The 11418-nt window shown below is 37.3% G+C and overlaps 1 protein-coding gene across 2 annotated transcripts in view; it reads left to right on the forward strand.

Annotated features, from left to right (window-relative positions):
- Positions 1-5669, forward strand: part of LOC100371623 (patatin-like phospholipase domain-containing protein 7) — a 45705-nt gene extending 40036 nt beyond the window's left edge. For both annotated transcript variants that reach the window (XM_085492218.1, XM_085492219.1), the window contains exon 29: positions 2559-5669. In XM_085492218.1, coding sequence (XP_085348344.1) covers positions 2559-2698 — 140 coding nt within the window. In that variant the 3' untranslated portion in view covers positions 2699-5669. The remainder of the gene's footprint in view (positions 1-2558) is intronic.
- Positions 5670-11418: the final 5749 nt, after the last annotated feature.

The raw sequence follows: 11418 nt of genomic DNA on the forward strand, positions 1-11418 counted from the left end.
CTGGGTATATCCAGTGTATGTGGTAGTCTCAGTATACTGGGTATATCCAGTGTATGTGGTAGTCACAGTATACTGGATATATCCAGTGTATGTGGTAGTCACAGTATATTGGGTATATCCAGTGTATGTCAGAGTCACAGTACGCTGGGTATATCCAGTGTATGTGGTAGTCACAGTATACTGGGTATATCCAGTGTATGTCAGAGTCACGGTATGCTAGGTATATCCAGTGTATGTGGTAGTCACAGTATACTGGGTATATCCAGTGTATGTGGTAGTCTCAGTATACGGGGTATATCCAGTGTATGTGGCAGTCTCAGTATACGGGGTATATCCAGTGTATGTGGTAGTCACAGTATATTGGGTATATCCAGTGTATGTCAGAGTCACAGTACGCTGGGTATATCCAGTGTATGTGGTAGTCACAGTATACTGGGTATATCCAGTGTATGTCAGAGTCACGGTATGCTAGGTATATCCAGTGTATGTGGTAGTCACAGTATACTGGGTATATCCAGTGCATGTGGTAGTTTCAGTATACTGGGTATATCCAGTGTATGTGGTAGTCTCAGTATACGGGGTAGTCTCAGTATACGGGGTATATCCAGTGTATGTGGTAGTCACAGTATATTGGGTATATCCAGTGTATGTCAGAGTCACAGTATACTGGGTATATCCAGTGTATGTGGTAGTCACAGTATACTGGGTATATCCAGTGCATGTGGTAGTTTCAGTATACTGGGTATATCCAGTGTATGTGGTAGTCTCAGTATACTGGGTATATCAAGTGTATGTGGTAGTCACAGTATACTGGGTATATCCAGTGTATGTGGTAGTCTCAGTATACGGGGTATATGCAGTGTATGTGTTGGTCACAGTATACTGGGTATATCCAGTGTATGTGGTTGTCACAGTATACTGGGTATATCCAGTGTATGTGGTAGTCCCAGTATACTGGGTATATGCAGTGTATGTGGTAGTCTCAGTATACTGGGTATATCCAGTGTATATGGTAGTCCCAGTATACTGGGTATATCCAGTGTACGTGGTAGTCTCAGTATACTGGGTATATCCAGTGTATGTGGTAGTCACAGTATACTGAGTATATCCAGTGTATGTGGTAGTCTCAGTATACTGGGTATATCCAGTGTATGTGGTAGTCCCAGTATACTGGGTAAATCCAGTGTATGTGGTAGTCACAGTATACTGGGTATATCCAGTGTATGTGTTGGTCACAGTATACTGGGTATATCCAGTGTATGTGGTAGTCTCAGTATACTGGGTATATCCAGTGTATGTAGTAGTCACAGTATACTGGGTATATCCAGTGTATGTGGTAGTCACAGTATACTGGGTATATCCAGTGCATGTGGTAGTTTCAGTATACTGGGTATATCCAGTGTATGTGGTAGTCTCAGTATACTGGGTATATCAAGTGTATGTGGTAGTCACAGTATACTGGGTATATCCAGTGTATGTGGTAGTCTCAGTATACGGGGTATATGCAGTGTATGTGTTGGTCACAGTATACTGGGTATATCCAGTGTATGTGGTTGTCACAGTATACTGGGTATATCCAGTGTATGTGGTAGTCCCAGTATACTGGGTATATGCAGTGTATGTGGTAGTCTCAGTATACTGGGTATATCCAGTGTATATGGTAGTCCCAGTATACTGGGTATATCCAGTGTACGTGGTAGTCTCAGTATACTGGGTATATCCAGTGTATGTGGTAGTCACAGTATACTGAGTATATCCAGTGTATGTGGTAGTCTCAGTATACTGGGTATATCCAGTGTATGTGGTAGTCCCAGTATACTGGGTAAATCCAGTGTATGTGGTAGTCACAGTATACTGGGTATATCCAGTGTATGTGTTGGTCACAGTATACTGGGTATATCCAGTGTATGTGGTAGTCTCAGTATACTGGGTATATCCAGTGTATGTGGTAGTCACAGTATACTGGGTATATCCAGTGTATGTGGTAGTCACAGTATAATGGGTATATCCAGTGTATGTGGTAGTCTCAGTATACTGGGTATATCCAGTGTATGTGGTAGTCCCAGTATACTGGGTATATGCAGTGTATGTGGTAGTCTCAGTATACTAGGTATATCCAGTATGTGGTAGTCTCAGTATACTGGGTATATCCAGTGTATGTGGTAGTCCCAGTATACTGGGTATATGCAGTGTATGTGGTAGTCTCAGTATACTGGGTATATCCAGTGTATATGGTAGTCCCAGTATACTGGGTATATCCAGTGTACGTGGTAGTCACAATATTCCGAGTATATCCAGTGTATGTGGTAGTCACAGTATACTGGGTATATCCAGTGTATGTGGTAGTCACAGTATACTGGGTATATCCAGTGTATGTGGTAGTCACAGTATACTGGGTATATCCAGTGTATGTGGTAGTCACAGTATACTAGGTATATCCAGTGTACGTGGTAGTCACAATATACCGAGTATATCCAGTGTACGTGGTAGTCTCAAGTGTAGTGTTACCGCAAGTGTCAACAGTTAATGAAATAATTTTCACCTATTTATTGACACAGAGGATGAAGACTATCAACTATACCTTAATTTGAGAGGAGTCAAAGATTGGAGAAATACCAGAACTTCAGATGAGTCTGATGATACAGAGACAACTGTGTGGACGCCCAAAAGAGCAGCGAGTGATATTTATTATTACTGAATAGGATTTTGTTGTTCAGTAGCCACCGTGACTAAATATTATGACCTTATGAGAGATCATTTGAGTACAAGTACATGATCTTTAAGCAGGTTTATTGTTCTCGATATATGTTATTTAAAACTGAGGAACTACCGTATCGTTTTCTGTTTCATCAAATTATCAATGTGTCAACCTGACTGATCTGCTGGTTCATATATTGAAATTAAACCACCGATTAATTCATAAACACAGTTGTCGACAAAAATAATGTATACACTTAAAATGTACTTATTTTCTCAAATGTTTTAGAGCGAATGTCAAGTCTGCCCTCAAGATGTTTATTGAATATTTTCATAAACTGATGTTTTATGCCAGTGTGTGTGGCTGTGAATCTAGAAATTTGTCTGTTGGCTTATGTTTGTGAAGTTTGTTACGAACACTACCTGTTTGAGGTTTTCTTGAAAGTTGACAATTCAAATGTTTTACACATATAATGGTTGCCATGATGACAACAGTGTGTTCTTCTTTTCTTTCAATATGTACTTGGTCCCCTGAAATGATAAGTCCTGAGAGGGCAAAGACATATGCCAACTGGTCACTGTTAGCATAGAGGTTGTTGCATCAGACTCGTGATCTGTAGACCTAGGTTCAAATCCTATCTTAGGTTGAACATCATAAAGGGTTGACCCCTACCCTATGTGAGTGTGCCACAGACTCAATGGGAAGGTCAATTCCACTGGTCGAGATTTATTCACTAATGAATATGATATTGAGGGTACTTGAGAGATGGATGCGCGGCACTGTCATGTCTTCCCAAACATGAATATGGTTTCTGTGGCAAAAATTCACTATGTGTCAATTTGTACATAAAAAAGTCAGGAGGGACAATTTAACAGTAACATTCAATGTCTGGAACTGTTGAGAAAAAAAAAGATGTATGGAATTACCCTAATAATGTTTTATTTTATAAACAACAGGGGGAGAAATTTCAGTGTCAGCTCGGCTGCTAATGCATGTCATCGTGTTAATCTTGTAAGTAGATGGAGGGTGTATTGTGTAGGCATCCAAAGTTGTCTTTGAAAATTAGAAAATTGTTTGTAAAATATACTCGTATACACTAATTAAGCATGATGAAATATGAAATTATGACATCTTGGTATGACTACGTAGATAATGTTTCTTCTCAGAGGAGCAAACAGTCAAGAAAATGTTAACTGTTAGGAATTCAATAAATCAACACTGATGTGCTTTCAGTAGCTAAGCAATTAGAGAACTGCAAACTACCCCAGTAGTCTATTGGTGGGTGGCCTGATGTCTGAGACTGTTTTCCCCAGAACAGTTGGGGATTTATTTATGTAAATCTATATGTCTTACCTTATACCAACAATATTGCCTCAGCCATGTTCAAGATGCAAGTATATCGGCTCTTTAGCTTGTCTTGAATCCTTTTTTCTTCGTTAACGAGAATTATTGTGGATATCTTGATTGTGTGCTTTTTACATTGTCCCAAGAATTGTCCTTAAATGACACTATTCACATTGAACAATTTAATCTTTGAAGCAGTTTCAACATTGCAACAAAATTATAAATATGAATATTATATCATGATTACGGATTTTGTTTTTGGAATTTATTAATTGACCAAAGCATAGATTTATAGTAGATTACAGTATGCAGTGAGTTTGTTGAGTTCAGTTAACATTTAATGTGAAGTACACTAAATCAACAATGATATTTGAGATTGGGTACAAAACAGAATCACTTTTTACAAGTAGCATTTGTTGTGATTTAACGTGTGTAGTGTCATGATATTTCTTGTAAATGCATAATGTTACTGGAATATTCTTGTAAATCCCCTCCCATCTGTGGTATCCCAGCGACGTTTGAGATGGGAATTTGGGGCATTGACTTTCCTGAAATATATTTATGTATTACTGTCCATACAACAGTATTTTTGACTGTGCCTACATTGATTTATTATTTATGCTTATTTATTTATCTCTTGATGTGTCACTTGCTTGGCTATTTATTGTAAAGAAATGCTGTGATATTACCATTTTGTTTGTCAGCATTGCATGGTTTATTTAGATTTCTCATTGGAGTATTAATTGTCTATTGGAGAAGGTGAGCAAATAGTGGCCGATTGAAAACAAATTAAATGTACCATAATTTCTCAACTGCGCTGTTCTATTTCTCACTATGCTGTTCTATTTCTCAACTATGCTGTTCTTTTTCTCAACTGTGCTGTTCTATTTCTCACTATGCTGTTCTATTTCTCAACTATGCTGTTCTTTTTCTCAACCAAGCTGTTCTATTTCTCAACCAAGCTGTTCTATTTCTCACCTATACTGTTTTATTTCTCAACTATGCTGTTCTATTTCTCAACTATGCTGTTCTTTTTCTCAACCAAGCTGTTCTATTTCTCACCTATACTGTTTTATTTCTCAATTAAGCTGTTCTATTTCTCACCTATACTGTTCTATTTCTCACCTATACTGTTCTATTTCTCAACTATGCTGTTCTTTTTCTCAACCAAGCTGTTCTATTTTCAACTATGCTGCTCTATTTCTCAACTAAGCTGTTCTATTTCTCAACCAAGCTGTCCTATTTTTAACTATGCTGCTCTATTTCTCAACTAAGCTGCTCTATTTCTCAACTAAGCTGTTCTATGTTCTATGTACGTGTATTGTATACTGAATCATTGTATATGTATGTAAGCATATGCACTACTAGTAGAGCATATACGATGTGTTTGTCTGTTAGCTCTGAAAAAACAAAAAAGCGTTATATTTATCATTTAATATATAGTTAGCAGGGCTTTGGGTTGGCAACTATAGTAGAATCAGCTATAGTATCACCCATCATGCCGTTTTCATAATAAAATTCTGTGTAAATATTTTATGGTTGCCAAATGCGGTGCTTTGAAATATATTTACTTTGTAATTAGGTTTTAAATTAAATAAATATTATTGCAATATAATAATTCATGAAATGTTTGCGTAAGTGTGTTGACAATTGAGTTCTAGTTAAGCTGACCTACAGGGGTTATGGGGTTTTGTCCATGACATATAAGTGCTAGTTAAGGAAAGGGCGTGCCATGAGATGTAGCTAGGTTTCCCTTTGTGACGTCTCTAACATTTTCTCAGAAATTCTGCAGCAGATTTTGATGAAACTTTGCAGCTTGATGAACAAGTCTCTGTTGAATATGCACGTAATTTTTTTTCCACATCTGAAAATCCTAAGTGGGTCTTTTTCATGATTTTCATCCAAAATTACCTCTCCCAACAACACTGAGAGAACAACTGAGCATGCTCAGAATAAATAATTAGGTTAGATGGTAATGCTAGGGTTTTCAGTGATGTCATGACCTTGATCTGATTCAGTGACAGAAATGGACCACAGTCTGGTTTTTGTTTGGTTTTATGAAAAATTAACGCTGAAATATTGAAAAAAGTGGTCAGAAATGTTGTATAATATATCTTCCAACTGTAAAAATTGCATTCATTATAAAGAGCCATCAGTGAAATACCAGGTCACAAAGTTGAAGATCAGTGAAAACACTTTGCAGTTAGTGTTTATAAATCTTATAAGGCAGTGGATAAATGGGTCGTACCATTACAAATCTCTGTGGAAACTGTAGAGGGGGGTCAGGGCTACATTTTCATGGGAATTGTAGTGGTGATACTGAAACAAACCCAGAGTGCCAGACTGCCTGCAGTAAAGAATGCCGGTGTGAGCATATTACAGGGAGTTGATTGTTATCACTGGTTGCATATCGAGTTGACGATTGCAGGATGCAAAATTTGGTATGACATGACGTCGTCCACACAACTTCTCATATATGCTGTCTACAGCGGAGGGAAAGTATTTAGCGCTCAAAGTAGTAACAAATAGTTGTTCACACTACAGTGATTTGGGGAAGGAACTGATAGCAAATACATAGTTTAATGAATTTCCAACTCGCGATAAATTTGTATAACTTAATGACTTATAAAATAAAGTCAAGCAATTCATCATTCCTATTAGTTGCGCCCTCTATTGGCGGGGTGCTTATGTGACGTCATAATGGCGTATTGAGTGAAATCAATGTCATTAAAATAGACAACTATGATTGGTAGCGTAAGTCGTTTGTCAACGAGAATATAGTGAAATTTCCGCCAAAACCGTTTTCGTCTCATCATAGAAGCGCCTTGTCACTAGAGGGCGACTTGTATAAGAAAGGATTGTGCTAGTACATGTACATTTAATATGCCATGAAATGAAATGCAGGATCATTGAATTAAATTGGTGGTCTACTCCTGAAGCTATGTACGGAACAAGTTTACTCGTTGGATCTAAGATCTTTCTTGCCAACATCGGGGTTTATAACATAGAGGTGTTCTAAAAATCCCAAAATTTGCGTTTCACCAACAGCGACAAAAGAAGGGGGTTCATTTCAATATTTTGTTTTTCAAGTTCTGTGAGGATATTCTCATTTTTGTTGTTGGAACTGTGTGTGTTTTCACTTAAAGCGGGGAGTCGTCATCTTCGCATGCGTCAGATGGCCTTAGCATGTCATTGTTTACAAACAAGCATCTACCCATGAGCCTTTGCGTTTTTTATCGCGTCCTGTTATCGTCGCTTGGGACTCAATTCCCGCGCGCGCGCATGTGAAGACCCTCCCGATATAAAAATAGATATACACGTATTAAACGAACAATCTATAGAGGGATTGTGACACACGCAAACCACAATAGTTGGTTGCAGACATCCTGTCTATTATGGTTTAGCAAACTAGAAACACAGCCGTGTCCAGCTTGTTTCCGGTGTGGTTTTGTTCTCTTGCAATGTGATCAGTTCAGTATTTATGAACAACTAGCTTTCATCCTAGCTATGGAATCATAACCCTATGTTGCCGACCGCATTATTTACGTGACTGACTCTGGCCGGCCCATAGGGCTATGGAGCCTTGTGCGACTGAATACCGGTTAAAATCCACATGCCAAATTTGGTCGTCCCGAAAATCACATTTTAAGACCTTCGAAAGTACTCACTGTTTATTTACTTCCAAACAATGACTAGAACCTATTTGCGCTGTGAAATGAATAAGGTCGTCATAAAAAATTGACTTTATTTACCGTACACCGAGTCGGAGAAAAATGAGACGAAAGATGCCATTTTGAATTCCAGAGTTCATAGCAAATTACGCGAGCCCTATAATTTTGTAGCACGTGACCGAAATCAGTAGATAAATTGCGTTTATGCAGCTAGTTTCTATTATTAAACAAAAATCATACAATTTTAAATACTGTATGTGATTGCTTTCTTGGAGCAATGAGAATAACATTTCATAAAAGCAATTAATAATTTAAATAAACATGAGTGAATATAGAAAATATGTATAAAAATAGACACCAACTTAAGGGGTCCCCATGTTTGCTTTCTAAAACTTTGAGCCTATCACTGGAGTCAATCTGACAATGGATACCTTATCAATTAAAAGATAAGCAATAATAATAAATACATAATTAGAGGGGAATAATTGTGTGCCAGTTTTGCCAACTGGTTATGGGAAGAGAGTGTTTTATTCTTCCACCACTATATCACATGACCGCCAAACGAGATTACATTTATTCTGCGCTAGGGAGTGTGGGATGTCAATGGCAGCCGTTTTCTCGTGATTTGCTTGGTTTCCGCGGTAATTTTTTGAAAAAATCACAAATTATTGTTTATTTATAAACACAAATTGCAAACAAAAGTTTGTACGTTATTCATCCAGCGATCAATTCACAATAAAGGTACGTCACACCATCATAATCGAAATCAAAAGCGATTTAATTTATGTAAGCCAGATTTCTGTTTTTAAACAGTGATAGATCCCGTAGCTCTATGTTCGACGTACAACAACAAAATTAAAAAGAAGACGTCCAAATTCGATTGTAGGTCGCAGCAAAGAGCTACGGAACCGCAGCTAGCTTTCATCCATGTCAGGATTATTTGTCTTTCCCAACATGTGAGCAAACACTATGATATGCGTAACCCATACCATTAGTCCCGGTGCTATAAGCCACACGAGTCTGTGAGATGCGGGCGATGACGATAACACTGGGACGAGTGGTCTTGGGTATGACATGGAGCTAGAAAAAAGTGGGGCGAGGGAGGTAGCTGGTACAGTTTTACGGGAAATAAAAAAAGGCTTTTTACAATTTACAAGGAATTACGTTGTACGAACAAAAAAATATTGCAATTACCTTGAACGAAAATAACCCTTGCCCCCCCCCCCCCCCCCCCCAGGAAGGGATCCCTTTCCAGCTCCATGGGTATGACATGTAGGAGACGACTACCGGACGTTTCGGCCCCGTGTGTTTCGGCCAAGAGTTTCGACCAGGGCAGACGTTTCGGCCTATAAAGTAGAGTTCAATAGTAAGATTATCTTAGAAACGTAATAAACTATATATTAAATATTTCTATAAACAGAAACGTCCGTCCACCGTAGGGAAAATTTTGGGAAATGCTTGAATTAATCGGTTGCTTTGGTGCCCGAAAACAAATTATTTTATTATGCGCATAGCGTCAAATTAGAAAGATGAAAAAATGGCTCACGGTCTAAAATTATTGTGAAAATCTTTAGTTTTTTGTAAACACCTTGATGAACATTTAACATTTCAATCCCGTGAAAATAAACTCAGCGCAATGAGAGTTTCATGTAGCTAAAACAAGTTCACTGTTTATCGAGTAAACATGGTGTGGCAACTTTCTTATTTCATCAATATTCGTGTAAACGAAGACTCTTTTGTTCAATATTTAATTTCACAACAGAGAAAAAAATGCCCAGGAAATGTTTTTTTTTTTTTTTTTTTTTTTTTTATAATTGTGGTTTGATACACGCAATGCGCGACGACCAGCGCGCTTTAAACCCAAAAACAAACGTGGCACGCATCTGACCAAAGGAAAAGCCGCGTTGCTAATATGTTCTTTAGTGGTCTGAGCAATAACGTACGAGCTATATACGAAACAAATAACCTATCACAATTTGCTCCCATTTGAATGCCAACACTTGAAAGAAAATAATATTGTCAATAAGAAATTATATTCCATATCCAGCGTAGACCAGTCTTGTTCTTAACGAAGTAGCTTGAACTGCATTCAACAACTACTTACTATATAGTATGTATGTCGACTGACTTGATGGGCGTAGCTTTAATTCACCATGTGATATAATAGCATATAATGTAATAAATCAAAAGTGTTAATTGACGTAACATTTGAAAATGACCTTGAATTCTATATATCATCGAAATAGCTTCGATGTCCTACAAGAACATTGTAGTCACCTAGTCAAGTAATGCACACCGATAAGACAAAACGTAGTTAACTCACATCAAATGAATGGTTCTGGCTGTCAAGAACATGTCAACCTAATTTCATCAAACAAATTACATCACGTACATCTCAAATATCAAATCAACCAGGCTGGCGGTTTTCAAGAAAAGGTAGATTTTTTTAAAACCAAAATGACATAATAGTATTTGCTAAAAGAGAGAATTACTGATATCGTGACGAAATTAATGATAAACAGGTCCACCCAATAAAGGTACATATAACATTTCAAAGCAATACGGCTGGTAGTTTTCAAGAAGAAGTCAAAAAATAAATTGTTAACGAGCAAGGGGCGGACAATCACCTATATCAACAGGTCTGACGTCTACGATGACAGCGGAACGAACCAGATGACATCAACATATTTTTTAATTCTGTCAGGAGACAAAATAGATGTTATATTTATATTTATGTTATATATGATCCAGCAATCTTGAATATCCAAGACAAGCTGATCAAATCATTTATTTCGTTTTTGATAGAGTTTGCGTATTTCATGAATTTGGATTAACAAGAATTTTATTTTTGCTAAAAGTTATTTGGTTGTAGAATTATTATTTTCAGTAAGCCATGTATGGGAAGCTTTGTCTGCAGTGACAACAATATATCTATCACGGAGATCAGACAGGCAATTGGATGCATCAAGATCTTTAAAAAGTCGTCTGTTGCATGTCTAAATTCCACACGACAATACACTTCTATTATTATATGTGTAGCCCATGGCAACATGGAGCTAAAAAGAGTAATCTATCAGTGAGCCATACCCTGAAAAAGTATCAAGTTTTACCTCCCCTCGTTGTGTCCATGCACTGTCTGGCGTATTTTTTTTTTCAACTGAGTCCATACTGAATTTATAATTGTGACTCGGGTTGATATATATTGAGGTTCTCTGACCTTAGATGCATATGATATATTTGAAGAGTGCTTATCATGCAATTTGAATGTACAAAACAATGTTTCTTGATATTCAGTCATATTTACAGCCAAAACTGCATTTTCGTTCTAAACATAACACGGGCGTCACGTGGGTAAAATCAAAGACATTAGAAAATGTCTTCGGTAAAATGAACAAGGCATAAACTGAAGGTGCTCCATTATGTTAATTAATTACTTATTATGTACATCCTTTGGGGGCTGATTAACTGTTGTCTGAGATGTTAGTAAGGACCTTGCCAACAAAAGGTTTCTGATTTCAATTCATTTGAGTAAACTTATAAGACGATGAAAATGGTTCATCAATACCCAAATTATTGAATTATTAATGAATATAATATTCGTAACTTTAGAATTAGCATTAGAATTTCGTCTACATAAACAGCAAGCATGCGTAAGGTTTCAGTGTGTCCTCCGTCAGAACAGCGAATATGTAAAAAGATATAAAA

This window comes from Saccoglossus kowalevskii, chromosome 17 (genome assembly GCF_978046115.1).
Source record: "Saccoglossus kowalevskii chromosome 17, keSacKowa6.1, whole genome shotgun sequence".
Taxonomy (NCBI): Eukaryota; Metazoa; Hemichordata; class Enteropneusta; family Harrimaniidae; genus Saccoglossus; species Saccoglossus kowalevskii.